Genomic DNA, 23,972 nt, shown 5'->3' with positions numbered 1-23,972 from the left:
GGTTACAATCACCTCAATAGGTCAGAGTTTGAGTCATTTTAATTTAGCTTTTTTATATTTATCATACACAATTTTAATAAATTGTAGATCAATCGAATTCTCCAAACACATACTAATTAGTAAGATTTAGCTGTATATGCTTTTTCCAAACAATTTATAAATTAAATTCTCTAAATATGTCTTATATCTTTCAAAATAACTCAAATAAATATTACCATAATAATTTGTGGATGGGTTTCGACCAAATTGACAAATTGAAACAATCATCCAATCAAAACCATGCCATTGGTCCATAAATTTCTAAAAATAACTATATAAATATTAAAACTACAAGTCAATTCCACCTAATCCTTATCACCTCCTTTTCATTGCCACATCAATTCCAATTTGCCACATCAAATTTACCCAATTCGTTTCAAGGATAAAATCAGATAAATGAAAAGCTTATCTATAAAAATCAAAATAATTTTAGAAAAAATAAAATTGCATCTTATAATAAAATAATAATATAAATATATATAAAACCAGCACCAACAACCAAAACCCCTATCCCCTTTCCACATTCACACAAACCACACCCACAAAACCCCTCTGGTTTTCCCAAAACCCAAAAGAGGTTTTACCTGAGATTTATTGGCGTCACGTAAATTCGAAATTCTTGTTAACTGTATATATACAAAAAGGCAAAAGCAGAAGCAGACGTCCAGTATTTATCCTCTTATTCATCAGGTAATTGCTTTTTGTTTGTATTCTTCTTCTACAATTCTAATTGCGTGTGTTGTTGGTGCGCCATTTTTGGGTGTTTTTGCCTTTCTATTCTCTTCGCCTCTGGAATTGGAATTCTGCTGGGGTTTAACCGATCCTGGTAAAGTTTGCTGTTTTGATCGTGATTTTCGAGTGTAATTGTGGAAATTGAAGTTGATCCCGCGGCGATCTGGCTGAATTTGTGGGTTTTTGGGTGATTGATGCGGTTTGAAGCGAACATTAGGGTTTTCGTTTCTGGAATTTGTTGCTTTGATTTCTTCGTTTCTGCTTTATTTTTGGCATGGTGTGAGAGCTGATCGGGCTCTGGAGTCGTGTAATTGGATCTGATGAGTGTTGATTTTTGATAATTTGGTTGCCTAGGAGCTGCGGATGGAGAGAATTATCTATTTTTGGGTTAGAGTTGTTTCATTTCGTTTTGAGTGAACATATTTTTTGATGCCTCATCTAATTACGATGAACTGTTTAGAGACAGAAGATTTTGGCTGGATCGATCAGGAGAACCTTCTTTATTTTCTAGCTGAATGATCTCGTTCAATTTCTGCTTTAACAGAAACGCAAATTCTCTTCTTTTTCTTTCTATTACGCTGCCAAGTTTGGATTTTAGATCTGACTTCTCGATGGTCTTTTCTATTATAGATTCCTTATGCCTATATGTTTAGAAGATTGTTGGATCTCTGTTTCTCTTGCGTTATGGATAATATATTTTTCATATTGTTTTCTGAAATGGGACAGTACTTACTTTTCTAACTATCTCTCTCTCTCTTCCATGGATTTTAATTCCACATTGATCACCTATGTTCTAGATTGTTATGAAATTTTTGTTTATTTGCTTGTATTTATGTATAGTTAAGTACTTGCCCTCTGATATGCTCTTGCATGGTGAATGTCTTATAGGTTAAAGGTGATTTGGCAACATCACATTTCTTAAATTGGAGATCTCGCAGTGGTATGCGTTCGAGAACATGGTACCAAAAAAGAGGTTGGATTATTGGCTCAATGGTATTCGATCCTTCATTATTCCCAAAGCTCCCAGATCAATCAGGGTAACCATGTTTTCTGTTGCTTTCCATTATATTCTGTATGTGTCCTACCATCTGATGTTTATTTGTCATCGCAGAAGAGATGCCCACGCAAGAATCCAGTCGAGGACAACCAACTTTGTGCCTTTGAATTACTTGCAGATGTAGCTGGGAAGCTGTTACAGGAGAGTGAAAGTTCTGTTTCAAGTAATGTAGAAGCTCATGCCGGCATTTTAAAAAATGAGAATGTGACGGAGCAGCATATAGATAAGCAAACTCCGAAATCAGAGAGTGTTGACCATGGAAGCTGTGCTGAGAGTTCTTTTATCCCCGTTCAGGAGCCCGATCTCTCGTTCGAGTTCAAGGGACTGCCACAAACAGATAATGGTTCTGTCTTGGAAAACATTTCTGTTGCTAGTCCTGAAGTCGTGAAGAAACTTGACTGTGGTTCAATACAGGAAACCTGTCAAGTCAATGATGCTGATAGAAATACCAACTATGATGTTATAGTAGAGGGTCAGCAAGGTATGCATTCGGGGGATGATGCTAACACATTGAATGTAAAGGATCGTATTGGAGAGCGTGTGAATAGTAATATGCTAATTAGGTCAGATAGTGGTGTACAGTTTCCCTTGTACAGGGAACCCACTCCTCATACTCCACTGCGAAAGCAGTGGAATACTGTAAAAATAGGAATTAGCGATGATGACGATAATTCTTATGGGTGCAATAAACTGAGCACCAAGTTTAGGCCTTTTAGGCCACAGCCGCGCACTGGTCACCGAAGAATAAGGAAGATGTTGACATCCAAGTACAGGAAGATGGCTCCAGAGATAAGGAGTTGTGAACTCTATAACCCTAGTAAGTGGTTACTTGCTTGCTTATTTGAATTACTCAAGTTGTCCGCATTTTCAGTAATCTAGTCTGCATGAGCATGTAACTGTCCTTATTTAACTAACTGTATCCCTTCCTCTATTCGTTTTTGGGTTTTCAGGGAATGGAGTGAAGTCATTTTACCAAAATAGGAAGAGAATTTATACCCAAGAGAGATATCTACAAGCACCCATCAAGAAAAGGAAACTGTTTGATCACAGGAGTACAGTTGCACATGATCAGCAGGCCAGTAGTAATAGCATTTCTAATTCACCCAAGAAGGGGATGTGCATGGACAAGAGTGATTCGGGCACCATGTTGGAAAGAGGTTCTCTATCATTCTTGTTTTTTGAAGTTCTTTCTGTTGGTGTTATATACATATCTAAATAAGTGCTGTTAAATTTTGCAGTGAGTGGTGCTTCAACTCCAGTGAAAGGCCATAAAAAAGGCAAGGATCCTCATGGTATTAGAATTATTCTTCCCGAACTCTCAATTTTTTGTCTTTTATCTCTCTTGGCTGACATGAAGAAGTTCTTACACTTTGGTATCTCTTCTTTCAGTAAAGTTCAGCATCAAGTCCTTTAAGGTACCGGAACTTTACATTGAGGTCCCTGAAACCGCAAGTGTTGGTTCTCTGAAGGTTTGTGTCCGTTCTCTTTCCTGATATGTTACACTGTGCAGGGTAACTGTATCTGAACAAGTATTAAGTTGTCTACTATCCTACATCTTTTTTAGAGAACTGTGATGGAGGCAATTACTGCTATTCTTGGAAATGGAGTACGAGTGGGGGTAGTTCTACAAGGGAAGAAAGTTCGAGATGACAACAGAACTTTGCAGCTGGCTGGCATTTCTCAGAATAGTGATCTTGACACTCTGGGTTTTACATTGGAGCCAACTTTTACAAATATTTGCTCTTCCATGACTCCCAAAAAACTTACCTCAGTATTGTCATGTGATGCAGATCAGGAGTTGATGAGGTATGATATTTCTTAACCTTTCATATCGCTGATCTTATCTACATCGAGGGTAGAAGTTATTGTATTATCTCTTAGTTCCTTACAGACTGGACTGCTTCTTGTTTATCATGTTCTCCAGGTATCCTGCCACTCCAATGGTTGATTCAGGGATTTCAAATGTCTCAGTAGATCCCCCTTTTATAAGTAAAGTTGATGATGATGTGATTACCAGTGATTCTATGTCCTCCCCACAGACTTGTAAAAATGAGACGGTGAATGGAATAGTTTCTGATTCCAAGGCATTAGTTCCAGTTTCTCCAATGAACTCAGAATCACTTGCAGTATCTCCAGCGAACCCCAAACCCAAAAAGAATGAAATGTCGCAGCGCAGAACTAGGAGACCATTCTCCGTAGGTGAAGTTGAGGCACTTGTTGAAGCTGTTGAAAGACTCGGAACCGGAAGGTAAGAATGTGGTACACAAACTCAGCTTGATACAAATATAGCTCCCAAGACTTGCTTCTGATCCATCCCATTCAATATTCAATCCAATAATCCATTTGCCTATGCAGGTGGCGTGATGTCAAAATGGGTGCCTTCGAGCATGCAGATTATCGCACGTATGTTGACTTAAAGGTACGCTACTCATCATTCCGTTAGCTTTAGATGTGTAGCTGGTGCCATATCTTATGCGTATTTCAAGATATCACTTTAGGATATACTCCTACTTGGTATTTTGCTTATAGTATTGTTTTATCGATCTTTGTATGCCGTTTGGCCTTTCGGGTTTGTGTCTCTTTCTATTTTTTATTCCTGTCTGTTAGGATGTGATAATTTTAAATTATCTTCATGGGACAGACTGTTGGGAATACAATATTACCAACTGAATCTCATGACTTAGTATATTAACATTAAATGGATCTTTCACATGGGATGTTGTGGAGATGACTGATTGGGATTTGTTAATTCACTAAATTAATAACTAGCTTTACTCCCATGTGATGTGGATTTTGTTGTTTATACAGGATAAATGGAAGACATTAGTTCACACAGCTGGCATATCTCCTTATCAGAGACGAGGAGAGCCGGTGCCACAAAATCTGTTGGATCGCGTCTTAGCTGCACACTCTTACTGGTCGAAACAACAGGGGAAACAGCCTGGCGCCGCAGAACCCCTTAGAACTGTGGATCCTAGCAAGGAGGCGACGGTATGTGGAGCTTGAAAGACCGGAACTTGTAGCTACTGATGTATAAAGTAGAAAATTATGACGTTGGAGGTGTAAAGAACTGTTGAATTGTTATCTAGGAATCTCACTCTCACTGATGTTTATGTTTTGTACATGATTTGTGGAATAAGATGTAATTTTTTTTCCTCAAATGCTGATGTTTATATAGTTTCGTAGGGATTGGTTATTTATCTTTAGAGCATCCACCTCCGTGCTCTTGCCAACGAGCACGGATGTGGGCCCGGACCCACTTTTTCTGTCTGCTCTTAGGCAAGAGCACAACATCCACATTCATGCTCTTCCGCAAGGACAAGCTTACGGGTCTCACCATTCTATTATTCAATTTAAATAAAAACATTTTCACAAAATTAAAATGCATTAAAAATATCCGGAATAATATTACAAATTACAAAAAAATTAAAAATTACATAATTAAAATCTTAAAAATTAAAAAGTACATAATTAAAATCCTAAAATTTTAAAAGTATATAATTAAAATCCTAAAAACTAAAAATTACATAATTAAATTCATAAGTGGCCGAATTTCGTCCAAATGGATGATGAATGTGTGTATTTATAGATGATTTGGGATTAATTTTTTTTAAAAAAATTTCAAAAAACGATAATAAAACGGCTATATTTTTGGGAATCCGAAAATATATATTTTTTTAATTTTTGGTATTATTTTCGATTTTAAAAAAAAATGCCAACGGCCAATAGAAACGCGTCACGTCGCCCTGCTCGCTGGCACGGACATGCTCTTAGCTAAGAGCATGTCAGTGCCAGCGGCAAGAGCGCAGCGGCGGACAGGTTGGCAAGGACGGACGGACGGACGACTTTCAACCTTTGTGGATGCTCTTAGGTTTGTGTTTGTTGTAATGATTCTTTGATTTTACATTGTTCAGTTCTTGATTTAACCAAAGATATGTTATCACAAATGATTTTTTATATATTTGTGAGAATGCGTTCTTGTTTTGAGTGCATATTATAATGTCAATCGGGATAGTGCTCTCGGACCGCTATGCACCTCAAGCTCACTTTATAGAAGCACCTCAAATTCACTATGCACCAACGAACTTAGAGAGTTTCGAGAATTAAGAAAAAAAGTGTTCCTTAATTATCTATACAAAGTAGTTGTCGTCTTTGAATTTACTTTCAACCAGTAGTGATCATCTTGAATTTGTCTATTTCTAAGTGGTTATCATCTTGGAATGGTATCAAGATGGTTTCTCTGATCCGAATAATGATCAGATAAACTAAAGTATAGATTCAGAGTTATGTGCTAAGTATTAAAAATAATAAATTTATAATTATCATTTATTATTAAATTAAATTAATAGTTATACATTTATAACGAGTTCAATAAACCCTGAGAAAACCCCTCTTCCTTTTCCATAGCTCAGCAAGAAATGAGTGGAACTCCAGATTTCTTCTACAGGGAAGCTCAGCGCCTTGGTTATGTTGCTCGCTCTGCTTTCAAGGTCTCTCCCTCTCTCTCCAGATTCCTCACACTTGTTTCTCTCTCCGAATATCTGCGAATAATTCTGTTCAAATTAATCGAATTATATCTGAAAATTTTGCTCAATTCCCGCTGAATTCGGATTGGGAAATTCAGCTGATTCAGATGCAGAAGCAGTACAAAATCATAATCCCCGGTGGCTCTGTTCTCGATCTAGGCTGCGCTCCCGGTGCTTGGCTTCAGGTACATAAAGATTGAATTTTTTTTGAGAAGAAAAATGTGGTGTGATGATTTGTTTTGTGCGAATTGTAATCTGGTTTTGATTAATCCGTAATGCAGGTGGCATGTCAGAATTTGGGGCCATTGGAAAAGGGTGGAGCAGTTGTGGGGATTGATACTAAGGTTTCTTCACACTGTAGCTCATTTGTCTTTAACTTATCTGGTTTATTGGATTGTGTTTATTTAGTCGATTTGTGGGGTGTGGCGCAGAGTAGAAGGTGAAGGTGCCGCCCCAACACTGTGATTCGAGGGTTAAAACTGTTTGTGGTGATGTTATGAAGCTACCAAGAGAGCAAGTTAGAGCACTCTCGCCTAAGGTATACGGCCTACTGCTCGAGCTTTGGGTTTTCGAAGCAGTGCTGATAATGTACACTTTGGTTTCTTCGGATTGCTAGTAAATGCAGTTTGATCTGTTTGCTCTTAGTTCTTTTTCTTCTTGCATAATTTGTGTGGATGTTTGGGGCTGATTTAAGTTGGTAAAGGGTGATATTTCTGATTACTTAAAATGTATGAACTCCTACCAAAGAGCAAGTTAGAGCACTCTCTCCGTGTATGGCCTACTACTCGAGCTTTGGATCTTTGAATCAATGCTGATATACACTCACTTTGGTTTCTTCTGATTGCTAGTTGCTACTAAATGTAGTTTGATCTGTTTGCTCTTATTCTTGTTTCTTGAATAATTTGTGATTGTGAGTATGTTTAGGTTGATTTTTACATTGGTAGAAAGGTGATATTTCTGATTACTTGTGTCTAAAATCTGTAAATTCCTACCAAAAGAGCAAGTTAGGCACTCTCCCATAAGGTATACGGCCTACTACTCAAGCTTTGGATCTTCGAATCAATGCTGATATACATACACTAGGGTTTCTTTGAATTTCTAGTATATGCAGTTTGATCTGTTTGCTTTTACTTTTTTTTCTTGAATATACCACTCCATTAGTTAACGAATTGGGAAGGTCAGGAAAATGCTAAGTTTATCTATTTCAGAACTGTATCTAATGTTGCATGAGGGAGGGAGTTTTGTGCAAGATTGTCTTACGTGTCAAAGCTAGTCAGACGGTACTCATATTCATATGCAAAACAACCAAACATAGACTTAGACCTGGCTGACTATTGGTAGCCCAGAGTTTTGACTCGTTAGACGGTCTCACTGAAACTTTTGTGTAGTTATGGATGAGTCTCGGACTGACCAAAAAACGTATGATTCCGATATGCATTTCATAATTTACTTGCAGCAAAAGGGGTTCTCCGTCATCCTATCAGACATGTGTCCTCTAGTTTCTGGAATCACAAGTAGAGACGCAGCTTTATCTGTGGAGCTTGGGATGCGAGCGCTTGACTTGGCAGTTGGAATGTCCACTGCAGTAAACAACGCACCACTGCAAGCTGAATTAGACAGTTCCGGCTTAGCCCTGGATACCGGTCGTTTGCTAAAACCAGGAGGTCACCTTATCATTAAGCTTCTGGAAAGTGAAGATATAAAAGGTCTGCTTCTAAATCCTCATTCAACCTGTTCTCTTCAAGTTTCTTACTGAACTCGCTCTCGTCTTTCTTGTTGATTACGCAGAGTTCAACCAAATATGCAAGCCACTCTTCAGAAAGGCGTCGTGGTTGAGGCCTAAAGCAACCAGATCATGCTCAAGAGAGATCTATCTAATCTGCCAAGGCCTGCTTTAGAAGCAGCAGATTGTTACTTTGCATCGAGTGGAGTGAAGATCTCATGACGAAAAATGGTGGCTAGGCTAACAAAGGGCAAATATTTTGTGTCAAAGAAAATGTGAAACTATAAATGCATAATCATTGGACAATGCCACTTTGGCTATTTTGTTCCTTTGTTATTTAAAACCAAATTTGTTATTTTTAATTGCAATCTTCAAAGCCAATTTTTTTAAGAAAATGTAAAACTTAAGATTAAAATCTCAAATAAAAAACACAATTAATAATTGCACAAATTTTACTGTCAACCATATCTGTTAAGGGAATTCTCCCCTAACACGATATTGACGTCGACGGGTGATCGACGACGAGAAAATAACGGTGGACGTCTCGAGCTTTCCCCGAGATCAGCTCCAATTAGGGTTTATGCAAAAAATAATAAAGAAGACGTAAATAAGGGAATTATGATATTTCTTTGATTGGTTTGGAAGAATACAATGCCTCCTATTTATAAGACTACCCCGACTTAGAGAAGAAGAAAATAAAGATCCTAATAATATATGGGAAATATATGCTAAATCAATCATAAACTAAATAAGAGAGATTTGGGGATATTCATAGAGATATTCCCGTATCAACTCCCCCTCCGTTAAAATCCACCTTGTCCTCAAGGTGGAAACATGAAGAAGCTCAGAAGAGAGTCGATGATAACATAAGCTTGACGAGATCTATCTCCTCCTGGATCAAACGCACAACGAACAGCTGAACGTCTCCCTTCATCCCTTTCATCATCAATCAACAAAGGATACCCAATGTGGTCGGCAAAATTCCCTCCCAAAACGAAAAGCTCGTCCACGCTTCCAAGAATGCTCAAACATAACGTGTCATTGCGCGGAGGGATCAACCTCGCATCGGTGTCGAGAGATGTTGATCGAGGGTTCAAACGTGTAGGATCCTTAACACGCAAATCCCCACGGATAAAGGCAATCTCCTTCAAATGTATTGGAAAGGACGGTGCAACTATATGTCCAACTAATGCACATAGATCATCACCAAAATTTCCACTCAAACACTTCTCCTCAACAACGTGAGATGTTATTCGAGAAGCCTCGAGAGATGCGACGACCTTCTTCACTTCCCCAATGGAATCACCCTCCTCGTCGTCATCTAACAGTAATTCTTCCTCACCACTGATATAGGGGCTGCACGACGGAGAGATCACAGCGGGCGGGGGCAGTTCATCTAACAATCCGTTCTCCTCTTCGCTATCGTCGTCGGGGCTGGATAGGGGGTTTCTTATACCTCCTTCACTTGAGGCTGACTCTGGAGAAACCAAATCAAATCCATCACTCTGTATCTGCTGAAAGTGATCTTCAATTCCTACCGGCCCTATCTTCTGATTCTCATCGACATGAACCCTAATCGCCCGCAAATTCGCCTCATCAGATCCGTCGAAACACGGGGCTTTCATCTTCTCGTAACGTGCCTGCTCCTGACTAAATTGATCATAACGGGGTGTGTTAGAATAGCTTGCTCCGTCATGTCGACCCCATGCGTTGTCCCACGTGGACATGTGTCGCCCGGACCGATTCTCCAGCCTATGAGCGGGATTGTCCCACTCCGTCGGTTGTCTGCCAAGATGATGATCGAAGCGTGGCTGATCTAGACGCCCATGATCCAAACGCTGCAAGTGAGAATAGGGACCCTCTTCTCGTCGGTCCCATGCATTCTCCGACGCAGGCACGTGTCTTCCGGTTCGATTGTCCAGTCTAAGCGCGGGATTGTCCCACACCGTAGCGTGCCTGCCGCGACTCTGCCCGGCGTTGACCCCGTAGCGGTCCCACTGCGTCGTCTCCGAGTTCGGCGGAAGAAATCTGCCCTGAGGCGGCCCGGCGAACCCATGTTGCGTCTGATCCGGCCGAAAGCCAGCGCTGCTAGAGCCGGATGCATCCCACGGCATCCCCTCCGAGTGCGGCATATTATAACTGCCCCGCGCATGTGCTCCGTCAAACCCTAGAAGTGGGTGAGACGCCGCCGCCATTGCCGTCGCCAAGATCGGCATGTTCATCGCTGAATATCCTCTCCCCCGCTGCCCATCATCAAACGGCGGGTCCGGGTCTGGCCATGGCGGAGGATGCGCGACGCTCTGCCGCCGCTCCATCGCGTCAAAGCGCGCCTCCACGCGTGCAAGCGACGTCAGCAGATGTTCGAACGCCATCGCCGTGGAGTCCAGCGATCCACCCGACGCCGGGAATTGCTCCAGTCCGCGTATGACTCCGGCGGAAGTCACAACTCCCGATTCCGTGCGGCTCCCCATTCGAATCGACATGGATAATCTGAGATCGTCAATGAAAGCACCAGTTGTTAAGGGAATTCTCCCCTAACACGATATTGACGTCGACGGGTGATCGACGACGAGAAAATAACGGTGGACGTCTCGAGCTTTCCCCGAGATCAGCTCCAATTAGGGTTTATGCAAAAAATAATAAAGAAGACGTAAATAAGGGAATTATGATATTTCTTTGATTGGTTTGGAAGAATACAATGCCTCCTATTTATAAGACTACCCCGACTTAGAGAAGAAGAAAATAAAGATCCTAATAATATATGGGAAATATATGCTAAATCAATCATAAACTAAATAAGAGAGATTTGGGGATATTCATAGAGATATTCCCGTATCAATATCATTCTACTTATCTATTCATGCACAAGAAAAAAAGAGATAAATGTCTTTTAAATCACATTGTTCATGGTTTTATATAGGGATAAATGTTCCTTTTGTTCATGGTTTTATATAGGGATAAATGTCTTTTAAATCACATTTTTTGTTACTTTTGAAACTAGAAAATAAATCATAATTTTCATTTTTTTACAATTATCTTATGATAGTCGAAATCGACACTCATATGACAGCAAAACAATGTCGTTTCAAAAACATTACTAAATCAGTGTTGCTTTAATTAACAATCAAAATAGAATTACGTCGTCTCAAAATAACATTGTTTTGTTTACTAAAAATAATCTCATTTTCAAAATAACAAATTCTTCTATCCACGCATAGGAAGACCATTTATACTACTAAACTCAACCATGCTTTCTTGCGATTTTGAGAGAACACTACAGTTTCTAAAAATTAAAAAGAAATTGATTCAACTGTTTTTTAAGCTCTGTTAATGCTTAAATTTGAAGGGAGACTGATTTGCTACAAATTCAAAAAATTAGGTCTTAATTGCAACAGCCAGACACACTTTCGCATTCAGACGTCAAAACTAAAAAAGTGTAAAAATTAGTATTAAATCCTCAAATAAATAAACAAATACAAAGAATAGCTCCACATTTTGCTGCTACTGTGCACAAGTTGGGGAAAGTAAAAAAGAAAAAGAGGAAGTTCACTTTACAATCTCCACATCAGATAAATAAAAATATATATATAAAAATGATCTTTCTTATTTCCTATAATCACTTCGTCATCTGATTTGAGTTCTTCCTAAAGACCAAAGGCCAGTGTCCTTCACCTGTGCCTGAATGTCACAACCAACAAACAATTAGTTCAAAATTCAGTGCTGCGTCTTTTTGGCTTGAGTGTTTTGCAACACGCGAAAAAACGACATGTTGACACTTACAGGTGTTTTAACGGATGGAAAGACGTTCCAGAATCTGAGCGTCTCGTCTCCTGCTCCGGTGACAATAGTCTGTAAACACATACCAATTCAGGCCGAGTTATTAAAAGTGTCGAAACAACATGGTAAGTAAAGACTCAATGAATGTGCTTGTTTGTTTGAATGATACCTGGCCATCAGGAGACATTGCCAGGTACAATACCCTCAAACCATGCCCAGTTAGTGTTGCAACCTACAAAGAAATGGCACGAAGATGATTATGAGAGTTCGTTTGAAAAGACACGACACGGTAAGGAAAAACCATCAGTTTTACCTTTGACATAGTTGGATACTTCCACACCATTATCTGGTTCTGGGAATATCCGTGGGTGCTCACTATTTCATTGACATTTTTGCTCCAAGCTAAATTGCAAACCTACGAGAATCACTAGCTCGATTTAGAAAACGCTGATTCTATATGTATGGAACAACCATCTTGTAAGTTTCTCAAGGCTAACCTGGCTTCCTGTGTCGACACTGTTTAGTTGATTACCGCTCGTGGTGTTCCAGAAACGGATGCAACGATCTGCAGTTCCTCCTCCAGAGGCTAGAAGACCGTTCTGGTGAGGTGACCAGGTAATGGCTTTGACAGCAGCTGTATGCTCCGTTAGTCTCAAAATCGGCTGCTGGGAGTGCTGATTCCACACAAGTAACTGAATCCAACCAAAGTTTATTTTACATACATCTTCAGTTGGTAGACTACAATTTGTGTATGATTAAGACAGTGAATAACATCAATACCTGGTTGTCATTTCCACCGGATGCAAGCTCTCGGTCGTCATGGGACCACTTCAATCCACACACCTAATGTGTCCAAAACTTGGTTAGCCTTTGATCATCAGTGGAATCGAAGTGAGATAGTTCTATATCTAGAGAGACGAAGAATGTGGTTTACCTCGGATTTGTGTCCAATAAGCTTGCTGATATAATCACTTGGAACCCGAAGATCATGCTGAAGTATGTTCCTGTCTCTGCTTCCAGAGGATAATATCCGTGAACTCCATGCCAGTACTCCTGCTCTAGTTTGATGGCCGGACATTGTTCTTAGACGCTTGCACTGAGTCCCGTCCCAAACCTACACCACAAACCACATATGAGACGCTCGCAACCTTAATGCTATAGCTTCGCAACAAACCTTTCAGCAAGTTTACCTGAACTTGACCTAGACTTGTACCGACTGATATGTAAGAGCCCTCTCGTGTCCATTGGACCGAGCATACGCTGTCATTCGGTCCCAAGTCACACAACTTCGTTACCTGTCAATAAATGACCTCTCAGTTAGATGATTCTTGTAGAATGAAGATGGATACTAACAAGACAGGAAACAATGAAAAGCAGCCATTCAAGTCGTAATAAAATTTAGAACTCACTTTACTATTCGAAGCACTCCATAAATAAACACAAGTTCCCAATCCCACAGCAAGAACATTCTGAGAAGACCAGTCAACCAAGTTCAGATAGAAATCATCTTGAAGCGATGGTGCATCAAGTACCTGCAACATTGCACTCGTTGAGTTGAATAATGATGCACTTGGTGACCTAAAAATCTTGAATCCCAAATCCCAACTTCACATTCATGGCTCAAGGAAAATTTATAATTCAAGCTAACTATAAATAGCTATGTATGATTCTCAGAGAGAAAAGCTTATTTCATTGATAACCATAAACTTTATAAACACTATTAGAAAGCCATAATCTTGCTACTGAGTATACATTAGGTATACATTAGCTCCATTTGATATGCTAAGACCAATTACACTTTAGATTTAAATCTTCTAGTCTTGCCACTAAAATTCAGCACCGTTTCATAGAATAGCATACATTGCTTCCACCTATAGCAGAAACATGTCGACAAAAGTATACCTTGTGAAAGATACACACAATTCAAGCTAACTATAAATAGTTATGTATGGTTTCCACCCAGAAAAGCTTATCCCATTGATGATATTGGTCCAAACATCATAAACATAATGAACACTATTAGAATTCAGTCTTTACTACTGATTTCAGCTCCATTTCTTATACTAACACCAGTTACACATTAGGTCTAAATCTGAACAAATAATTCTTCTAGTTTTGCCACTAAAATTCAGCTCAATTTCGACTTCTATGCAGTAATGTTTAACAACGAATTGAAAATCATAAACACTATCAAATGTTAGTGAAAAACATGAGCTGATTAGGTTCACAAATAAATGTACCTTGTGAGGCGTTTTGGGGACCTTCCTCGGCGGCTTAGGCGGCGTCGCCGCCTCCCCAGAACCCACACTATCCTGCCCCAAAATCGACTGCGAAAACGGCGAATTAGGCCCGGAGGAATGCTGCTCCGTCTTAAACCTCAGCATGTTCTTGCTCGGACTAATCGGAGATCCCCCTCCCCTATCACCACCCGAGCCAAAATCACCGGATCCAAAATCAGTCCCGAAGAGCTCCGTTTTCAGCAACCTATTGTACGCATCGCTCGCGCCGCCGCCCTCCTTCACCGAAGACGCCTTCTCGATCAGGCCGAACGTGTGCAGCCTCGACGAAGATCTGCAGGGAATGAATCTGTCGCTGCAGGAAGACGTCGATTTCGACGGCGACAAATTCGCGATGGTCCTCGGAGACATCGATTTCAGGGGCGACGTGAGCTTAATCGGCGATACGGAGGAGAGCGTCTTCAGCTGCAGAGACGTCTCCGACATCGACGCCGGCAGATTGAGGCCACGATTTCTTCGCTGAGCATTATCCATTTTTTTTAGTTTTATTTTTGAATTGAGCTATGAAGAAATTAGGGGAAGCTGAAATTGATCGGTTTTGTGACAATGAAGCTCGTGGAAAAGGCCTCCTTGCGAAGGCTTTTGCTTTTCTCTGCGAAGAAATGGTGAAGAAAGTGTTAATGGCGGAAGAGAGAGAAGAGAGGGAGAATAAGTAATGGCTCCTCTTGCCATTAAAGCAAAACTAGCCGTTACTATAAAATGGATTATTTATTGTTAATTGGAAAATTGTTTTTATGGTAGATCATTTATTTGTATGTTTATTATAGTCTTGTTTTTTTCTTTTTCATTACTTTGTTATGATATTTTTCTAAAATTAGTACTTGGGTTATGCACGTTGAGGATATTTTAGGAAAAATTAGAAAGTTGGATATAATTAACTGATGAACATGAAACACAGGCGACGAGAGGCATTCTTATGTGTGTGATATTGAGCTACCTTCAAAATTGAGTATGAGATTAAGTATATGAGATACTCCCTCCGTCTGATAATAGGAGTCTCGTTTTTCCATTTCGGGACGTCCGCGAATAAAAGTTCTGGTTCCCTTACAATATTTGGAAACAATACAAATTAATATACTATCCACCCCGCCAAACCCACCCCGTGTCGAATACACCTCACTCTCACTCTCACTCTCACTCTCACTCTCACTCTCCTCTCACTCTCTCCATCCTCTCACTACCTCAAACCCTAATCGCCGCCGACTCCTCCTCCTCAAACCCTAATCACCGCCGCCTAGATCTGTGAAATAGACTCCTATTCTGAACCAATTTCTCCTATCTCTCCCTCGGAGACTGATGCGAATCAAATTGTACATTTTTATTCCCCTAACTTTACATGATTTATATAGTTTGACGCTTGCAAAAGTATGTTTTATGGTATAGGAAGAGGAATGAATGGTGAAACGAAACAAGGAATGAAGCTCGGATGGTGAAAAAGTTGTGCAAATTCCTGCCCAGAAAGCTCTCAAAATTGGCCACCCGGCCGGGTGTATTTTAGGCCTAATAAATCCACCCGGCCGGGTATGAGTCGAGAGGCATGCGGAGTCCAGAGCCTACCACCCGACCGGGTGAGTTTTTGCACCAATAAATACACCCGGTCGGGTGAGATTCGGAAGGCATAAACAGTCCAGAGAGGATGAAATTCCTATTACCCGGTCGGGTGAATTCTTAGTTGCAAAACTCCACCCGGCCGGGTGGTTCATCTCTAACTTCAAATTGGCAGTTTCTCGTCAGTTTTGGACGGTGTTTGAAAAGAAAAGAGAGAAAAGAGAGAGAAGGCAGCGCCTGGAAAGGGAGAGACGGATCTGGAGAGTATTGGCAATCATCAAATTGAGATTAAGTTTGGGAGAAAAGAGATTGGGAGATTTGGAGTAGAAGTGACGTGTTTAGTTAGGAAAGAAGAATTCTCCAAAGTCAAATCATCATCTTCAAGCTCCATGGTTTCAAGGATTTTCATCTTCATTATCTTTGTTCTTAGTTTGATCATGTTAGGCTAAGAATATTGTGTTACTCCAAACATATTGTTAGACAATTTAATTTCATGATTTATCCTATGATCATTTCTATTTCATGATCGTCTTTGCTACTTGTACATTGAATGAAATTATCCCTCAAGGTGCATCTTTTGTGATAGTTTTACTTTCTTATTTTGATGCCTCTTTAGCTTAAAATAGGATAGACCAAAGTAGTATTGAATTATCATTTGAATACGTTTAGATGACAAATTGATAATGGATGTTGAGCATAATTGAAACGGTTCTATGAATCTAGCGCTTCCGAAGGATTTTAGAATTGTGAAACTTGGTTTTATGAATATGTGTTTAGCTATTCTTTAACCATTGGTGTTTAGCATGTTTAGTGCCTTCGCCTTAGTTTGCTCTTAATTGTCCCATTTATCTTGAGATAGAATCAAATTATAAGATAAATCCTCTTGTTGTCTACAATTGTTTGGAGTAACAATTTCTTCTCTTTTTTCATCTTGCTCGTTTTATTCCTTTTAATTGTTTGAGCATAATATTGAAACCGAAATCTTCAAATCAAATCACCTTTTTAGTATGTCTTTTCTTTGTCTTGGAATTAAATAACATTTACCTTCCCTGTGGATCGACACTCAAAGTACTACGTTCGACTCTGTATTCTTGCAGTATCGTTGTAACATTAGAGTTATTTTAGTAAACTTGTGTGATCTTGCATATAATATTTGAACTCGAAAATTACACATCAGAGACCCCTAATCCCTTTCCATTTCCTCCTCCTCAAACCCTAATCGCCGCCGCCTCGCCTCACTCTCAGGAATGGGAATTCGACCCCTCAGAGGCGTTGATTCTGACCCCAATCGCGATCAACTACTCTCCAATCTCAACATACTTGTGGGAGAACACCGCCTACATGTATGCAACCGTTGTTCCTGAGACGCCGATGGACGACTTACTCCCCGAAACTCCAGTGACTGTGTCGCCTGAGTTTGATTGCATGTGTACTGTTGTCCCTGAGACGCCGATGGACGAGGCCTTACTCCCTGAAACTTCGGTGAATGCATTGTCTGAGTTTGATTGCATGTCTACTTTTGTCCCTCAAAAGTCGGTGGTCAGGCGAGCGAGAAAATGCCCCATCGAGGAGGAAGAGTGGTTCAAGGAATTTTTGGTGATGCTCTTGCCAGGCATGGCAGATCTACTCTAAATCTGTGAGTCTTTCTGTCAATTTTGCCTTAGAACCACTCCCTAGATTCATAGGGTTTGGAGGTTCATAGGGTTGGGGATTTATGGGTTTCCGAGGGGGTTGGGGATATCTGGCTCTATGATGAAGGGTTTAGGATTGTTGGGTTTAGCCACCCCCAATGTTGGGTTAGGAGGCTGCTCTATGATGAATTCTTTGTGAGGAGTATTAGTGCTTGGTTTGTCCCTATCTTGTTAAATTTAGTTTAGCCACCCCCAATGTTGGGTTTGGAGGCTGAGTATAGACTGCCCTATGATGATATTTTTCTTAGGGTAATTAGGGTTCCTTGATTGGTTACTGCATTCTGCTATGTCTGTGGATTGATGGTTCTGATTGGTTCTGATGGTGTTGCTATTGTATTGGTGTTGATTAGTTTGTCTCTGTCTTGTTGTTAAATTGAGTTCAGCCACCCCTTTAGAGGTTTGGAGGCTGATATGTCCTGTCCTATGATGATATTTTTCTGAGGGCTTCGAAATAAACTTCAGTAAATATGTGCATTACATGTTCTTTGCACTATTTCTATATACAAAACACAAAATATCAGACCTTACTGACCAAAAACATGAAGGCCTTACTACCACTATTTATCTAGAATTCAAAAGCAGTAGCCAAAGCCCTAATGTCATATCCACAACCTGCATTGTTCTCTAGTTGCTGTAAGTACTCCAACACATCTCTCACAAGCTCCTCATCCACATCCAATGCATTGGGCAGTCCCACAGTTCTTTCCAACCTGTCCTTGTTAATGTGAGGGACCTTGTAATTGTTCCCACCCCTAAATGCCAAGATCTGTATGAGGCAAGCCTGCAATGAGAGGAATACACTGTTTAGGGTTTGTGGTGACAGCTCTGCATAAGAGCTACACACATTCTCCAACAATGTGTCAACACTATTGCATGGTTTCTCATGCTGCAGTGTTTGAATGGCCCTGAAAAACCCTAGGTCTAAAATGTTGGTGTCAGGTGAATTAGGTGGCTGACAAATCAGATGGATTTTAAATCCATCTGATTTGGCAACAGCCTCAAATTCAGCATCCACACCATTTATATGGGGTGTGGCATTGTCTTGCTGGATGTAGATCTCTTTGCTTGCCCACTAAGGGCACTTGGCCTTAATTGTTGGTGCAATCTGTAAAGCACAAAAAAAAACCTATATGATGATGTTTATAAACAGTATGATCTGATAGGTTGGGAAAAATAGCATACGCTGTGGATAATGCAGTCCCTCATCACATTCTTATTGACTGACTGGATTGGTTTAGTCTCAAGTGTGCATTTAGGCCTATTCTTGGTTTTTTTTTGCTGCAACCATTTCAGTAAAAGAGAAAATACCCAACTTTCCATCAAATTTGGTTTGGCCATCCAAGCCGAACACATGCCTACTTACAACACATATGAACGTCACTTTGTTGATGAACCTCTTTGACTTGCATGCCCTATATTCGACAAGAGGTAATACCTGTCTGATGACTTGGTCATATAGAACCATTTTTCATCAATATGCACAACATTGTGCATGTTTTCATACTGAACTCTACCTGCATTTATAGTTGGCTGAAGTTTACTAAGGCGCCATTTCAACCTAGCTAACTTATTCGCATCAGATGGGGCAGGTTTGATAGCATTTGTATGTGGCCTTAATTTGTCCTCTTTAATCCACTGACCAAGTGTGCTTTTGCTATTAGACAATTTGTGTGTAATTTTTCTAATTGAAGACCTTTCAAGTGTGGATAAAGTTCTGACCTTTTCTTCATCTTGAATTAACTTGTCTGAATGATGATAGCCTTTAACCTTGCCTTCCATGATTGTAGGTTCCCCCATCTGCATCTGTTGTTTTGCTTTCTTCCACAGCCTATAAACTGTCTTCCTGCTTGTGCCGTACTCCTCTGCAGCCTCCATTACTGCCCCTCTTGTGATCACTCCATCGATGTTGTGCTTCAGTAGGAACTGCACCACCAAGTTCTTCCTGCTGCTGCTTAAGAATAGTGTTATTCTTGGCCCCTCATCCATCCCAATGATGAACTTTTTCTGATGGCGTATGAAAAATTTCTTCCCACTGTTGTTGGATTTTTTGTTTTTTTGGGAGGTTGGTGGAGGTGTGTTAAATGCAGCCTATTAATGTATTTATAGGAGGCTACCTGAATTATAAGTGTAAATTTGTGTTTAAATTTCCCTCTAAAATGTTTAAGAGTGAAACTTTAAATTTTTTGGTCACCTCTTGTACTATGTGAATAGATTTCGGTCAATTTTGGAATGGAAGGCAGATTTGGGATTCACTTTTTGGTTCTATTTTATTTATGCTTATTTCAGTTTTTTTGAAATTTAAATTAGAAATACTAAAATCCAATGCTTAAATCAGTAATTAAATTCAAAATATAAAAAAAAAATCTTTCTTCCACACTCAAATTATTAAAATTTGGTCATCTATGTCTTTTATGAATTCAACCAACATTTTAAGTGGGACCCAAATTCCACTATCACACTCCTTTAATTACACACTCAAACTCTTTCTAAAAATTCACGCCACTTGTGAATGGGACTGCTGTTGCTGGACAGAGGGAGTATTATAATTAAGGATGCCACCAACGAATTAATAGAGTAGCGATTGTGTACAATCTCAACCAGAAGTAGATAATCACGTGCATTCTAATTATATTTAATTAGGACTCAATTATTGAACATGTTCTATGCCACGTAATGCATGCCACATTTCAGTAGGACGGCAAATCGAATGAGTTAGGTCCTTATCAAGTCAACTTGATAATTACTCTTATTCTGATTAAGTCTTATTGTCGGTCCTACTTTAAATATCTTTTACATGATCAAATTGTTATTCATGTGATTCAGTGATTGTAAAATCCTTTAAATACTTTAAATATCTTTTACATGATCAAATTGTTATTCATGTGATTCAGTGATTGTAAAATCCTTTAAATACTTTAAATATCTTTTACATGATCAAATTGTTATTCATGTGATTCAGTGATTGTAAAATCCTTTAAATACTTAATCATATATTTTTATCAATCTATCTTATCAATTCAGATAGAAGGACAAAATTGCCCAAATATCACGAAGTTTGGTCAATTTATAGAGAACATAGCAACTTAAAAAAAACTGATTATATCATAACCTTTACATTTTTTTTCAGTTGTCTAATTAATTTGGATTAGAAGGATATTATTGTATACGACATGGAAGCCGAAACCCATAGTTTTTTTGTTGATTTATACTAGTATATCAATAAAATAAAAAGCCACGGATTTAAGTCTGAAAAATATAGAGTATAAGATTTGTCTAATGTGTTTTGACTTCCAAATCATACACAATATCTCTAAAATTCAAACCAATGGGATAATTAAAAAAATATATAAAAAACATTATATAATTGACTATATATAAAAGCTGTGGGATTAATAAGAAATTGACCAAACTTCGTCATTCTTCGGTCCCTTTCTAGAACCTATATATAATTTTCTCTCTTCATTTGTATTAAACACTTTTGTCATTAATCATTAAAAATTCTTGTACTACTCCCCATATTTTATTGAAAATGACTCACTTTCTTTTTTACCTCAACCAAGATAATTCATTAATAAAAACAGAAATACATTTACCTCTTATTTATTACTACATTTCTCTTACTTTATTCTTTCCACTTAACACATAAAATAAAATTATATAAAATCTCGTACACTGAAGAAAGGGGTATCTTCCTCGGGACGGAGGGAGTACAAGTTTCTCAAAAAACAAGTCCTAAATACAGGAGTTGTTGAAACAGGCGTTTTGGGCTGGCCCAATTTGTGTCTTATTTTGGCCCATCAGACTTCAATTTTTTGTTGAGTATTGAGTATACCAAAATAGTGCCGGAGCGAATCTGCTCATTCACTTAATACACCATTTCATACTACACTAATAAAATAATGACATATGGATATTTATTAAATTAATAAAATAAAAGACTAAAACATTAATTATCATCCTACATATCCTCATACACCAACTTACTCAAACCAATAACAGATAATAACACTTCCAATTCCATCTTGTTGATATTTATTTCTTCGTATTCTAATGTTTAACAATATTTTTGTTTATTTATTCAGTAAATTACAAATATACCTTTGTTAGTATGGTCAAATAATTTCCCCCTTTTTGTTTTAACTTTGAACCATCTCTAGAAAATTCTGATTTATTGATGGTCAAAAGTAAATTCAAACATATATATGTCCAATTAAAGCTTTTAAATGAGTTTCTCTTTCCAAATTCCAAGTATATTAATTTTCATTAAATCTTTTTTTTATCATTTATTCCATGAAGTCATGAAACCTTTAATTAGTTGGAGTTATATTGAAAAGTATATTTATGAATCTTTGATAATTTAATACCAAAGTTTTAAGCTTATAACTGTAATTATAGATCTCTCAGTTCGTATATATATTTGATTTTTGTTTTTCATTCTCTCTTATTCACCACTTATTGTATTATTTCATGATATATAGTATAAAAGTTAACCACCCGTTCATCATAATGTATGCTATTCATTTTGTATATGTTACAAGATATCAAGCCAAAAAAAGTATCGAACACTAAAATAGTAGTAGCACAATTACTTTTGAATAAAAATTATAAATAAAAAAGGTAACAAAATCTGCAGGTTATATCAAAACAATGATAAAGAAAATCTGCAGACGAACACATGAAACAGAAGCAAGGGTGCAACATGAATTATATCGTTATATGTCAACATCATCCACGAGAAGAGAGTAGTCTCACACCAGCTTCAAACCGAATGAAAATTTACAAAATACACGGCAAAGCATCCACCAACCTAACAAACTTAAAGGAAGAAAATACCTCAAAAAGGGAACACGCCAAACAAGAACCGGAATTGCACGTACTAACGATTGAAAAACCATAAACGTAAACAACAATTAAACTATAGAATTAATCTACGTCGATCCTATAATGTTTATCAAACCTTAAATTATCTAAATGTATCGTGTTATATAATGTGAAGAGTGGAAACTAATTATTATATATAAATCTAAAATATGAACTTCAAGAATTACAATTATCGATGGCCAGTTTAGTTACATTAGTACATCTCTAGTTTGATTGTTTTTATTTTTTGATTCCAACTTTTTTCAGAACTCCATAAGATGATAATGTACAAAACTTAGAGCTAAATAATTTTTCGTAGTTTTACAATACAACAAAAAATTGGTGCCAACCTATTGCATCAAATTCTCGGACCACTTATCGAAATAAAAAAAAATTAATTTTTTTCACTTTTCATTTAATTTCTTTAATACGAAAACGTTCAATTTTAGACCCAATGTTTTGGCTAGTTTTAGAATACACAACTTCGTAATATTGTTTCCCAAATGGAGTAATATATTTTGTTTTTAAACATACAATTGTTTTTCAGTACTGCAAAATCGAAACACAGCCAAAATCCACATGCATCATTTAGTTATGATAACGGAAAGAAATCCACATTAGTTTTGCTATATCTTCTTGCAAACCCCATTATAGCTTAACTTTTATTAAAAAAAACAAGCCGAAGTAGATTTGAAAACTAAATAAATTCTTTCGATACGAATATGTCAAAATTTAAATCAGCTTCTAGAACGAAAAATTATTGGAAACTTATTTTCAAAGAAGTCGTTCAAAAAAACAAATTATTGGAAACTTATTTGGAATATCGAGAAATTATTCAGTACCAATTCATTTATTTTCACCACTCACATATGTTTCCATAAATCATTCAACTTATTAGTACTATTTCTCTTCTAGATTTACTTTATTACCACATTAATTAAATTAAGTTCCACGTTTTACAATACCCAGCGCATATATGTACGTCCGATTCTGCAAATATATGCACCATTTTCATTATTATAGCAAGATTTCCAAAATACTAATGTTTATCTATATAGAACAAGAAAAGGAAAAAAATCCCATAACAATGAGAAAAATGGAACCAGCTTTACCATTATAAGAAATATCTACACTTGAATAATATGATTGCAACCAGTGCTGCCTTGTTCATTGTTTAACAAGGAATATTGATGAATAAATTCGATAGTTTACATATGTTTTTTTTTCATAAAGAAAAAAAAAACCATCCTATCCCTACTATGTAAAGAACAATAAAATTAATTACTACTACAGATTCGATCTTTCTAGAGAAAATACTGAAATTTAAGGTTAATTTAATATTTACAAGCCTTTAATTGAAAGGTGAATCAACCTCCTTTAATTAATGAGTTAAGTCCAAGGAGACCAATGGTAAACGTGGAGCCTCCAAATATTTACCGCCAGAGTATTCGTACATGAATTTAATATTATATATTATTTTTTATCATAATTCTATAGAGTAATTATGGAATTAATAGTGGTATGCCCCCACTCTAACTTTATAGTACATTATTATTAATAGTATGAATATTGAAATTGATACTAATTTATTCAAAAATGGTAACTGAATTATTGTGTGGAAATATTTCACAAACATATAGAAATATAAATAGATAGCACCAATTTCTGTCATTAAACCAACTAGAACAAAAATTCCAAACTGTTAACACTGATACTACTCAC

General features: G+C 37.8%; 3 protein-coding genes across 4 annotated transcripts; 2 read left to right on the top strand and 1 right to left on the bottom strand.

Moving 5' to 3' along the window:
* The first annotated feature begins 556 nt into the window (after window positions 1–556).
* Window positions 557–4,989, top strand: LOC121762973 (telomere repeat-binding protein 4-like). Of its 2 annotated transcripts, none has more exons than XM_042158999.1 (10): window positions 557–729; window positions 1,660–1,808; window positions 1,883–2,645; window positions 2,779–2,985; window positions 3,067–3,120; window positions 3,218–3,297; window positions 3,393–3,634; window positions 3,753–4,076; window positions 4,184–4,247; window positions 4,637–4,989. In XM_042158999.1, exons 2-10 carry the CDS (start codon window positions 1,728–1,730, stop codon window positions 4,832–4,834), a joined length of 2,013 nt encoding a protein of 670 aa, XP_042014933.1. In that variant the 5' UTR covers window positions 557–729; window positions 1,660–1,727; the 3' UTR covers window positions 4,835–4,989. The 2 variants fall into 2 exon arrangements, with proteins under 2 accessions (XP_042014933.1, XP_042014934.1); XM_042159000.1 differs by lacking the exon at window positions 557–729 and adding an exon at window positions 737–865.
* A 1,195-nt stretch (window positions 4,990–6,184) lies between these two features.
* Window positions 6,185–8,439, top strand: LOC121760134 (ribosomal RNA large subunit methyltransferase E-like). The gene is made up of 6 exons (XM_042155751.1): window positions 6,185–6,318; window positions 6,453–6,539; window positions 6,636–6,698; window positions 6,791–6,892; window positions 7,811–8,060; window positions 8,143–8,439. Exons 1-6 carry the CDS (start codon window positions 6,247–6,249, stop codon window positions 8,250–8,252), a joined length of 684 nt encoding a protein of 227 aa, XP_042011685.1. The 5' UTR covers window positions 6,185–6,246; the 3' UTR covers window positions 8,253–8,439.
* Window positions 8,440–11,482: 3,043 nt separating this feature from the next.
* On the bottom strand, window positions 11,483–14,801 carry LOC121760018 (protein FIZZY-RELATED 3-like). Its single transcript, XM_042155617.1, has 10 exons — window positions 14,095–14,801; window positions 13,264–13,386; window positions 13,045–13,149; window positions 12,789–12,968; window positions 12,635–12,697; window positions 12,352–12,546; window positions 12,168–12,269; window positions 12,024–12,086; window positions 11,858–11,926; window positions 11,483–11,755 (listed from the first exon to the last, which is right to left on the bottom strand). The coding sequence occupies exons 1-10, from the start codon at window positions 14,623–14,625 to the stop codon at window positions 11,702–11,704; spliced, it is 1,485 nt and encodes a 494-aa protein (XP_042011551.1). The 5' UTR covers window positions 14,626–14,801; the 3' UTR covers window positions 11,483–11,701.
* Window positions 14,802–23,972: the final 9,171 nt, after the last annotated feature.

This window comes from Salvia splendens, chromosome 13 (genome assembly GCF_004379255.2).
Source record: "Salvia splendens isolate huo1 chromosome 13, SspV2, whole genome shotgun sequence".
NCBI classification, from domain to species: Eukaryota; Viridiplantae; Streptophyta; class Magnoliopsida; order Lamiales; family Lamiaceae; genus Salvia; species Salvia splendens.
The sequence above is the reverse complement of the archived record's forward strand: the minus strand, read 5'-3'. Positions and strand labels throughout refer to the sequence as shown.

Bases quoted from the DNA above. Each gene is read 5' to 3' on its own strand.
- LOC121762973 (XM_042158999.1), top strand. From the start codon at position 1,728: ATGGTACCAAAAAAGAGGTTGGATTATTGGCTCAATGGTATTCGATCC. The intron at 2,986-3,066 runs GTTCTCTATCAT...TAAATTTTGCAG, and splicing joins GGGCACCATGTTGGAAAGAG to TGAGTGGTGCTTCAACTCCA. The intron at 3,298-3,392 runs GTTTGTGTCCGT...CATCTTTTTTAG, and splicing joins CAAGTGTTGGTTCTCTGAAG to AGAACTGTGATGGAGGCAAT.
- LOC121760134 (XM_042155751.1), top strand. From the start codon at position 6,247: ATGAGTGGAACTCCAGATTTCTTCTACAGGGAAGCTCAGCGCCTTGGT. The intron at 6,319-6,452 runs GTCTCTCCCTCT...TGGGAAATTCAG, and splicing joins TTGCTCGCTCTGCTTTCAAG to CTGATTCAGATGCAGAAGCA. The intron at 8,061-8,142 runs GTCTGCTTCTAA...TTGATTACGCAG, and splicing joins GGAAAGTGAAGATATAAAAG to AGTTCAACCAAATATGCAAG.
- LOC121760018 (XM_042155617.1), bottom strand. From the start codon at position 14,625: ATGGATAATGCTCAGCGAAGAAATCGTGGCCTCAATCTGCCGGCGTCG. The intron at 13,387-14,094 runs GTACATTTATTT...GCAATGTTGCAG, and splicing joins TCCCCAAAACGCCTCACAAG to GTACTTGATGCACCATCGCT. The intron at 12,698-12,788 runs GTAAACCACATT...TGGACACATTAG, and splicing joins TTATTGGACACAAATCCGAG to GTGTGTGGATTGAAGTGGTC.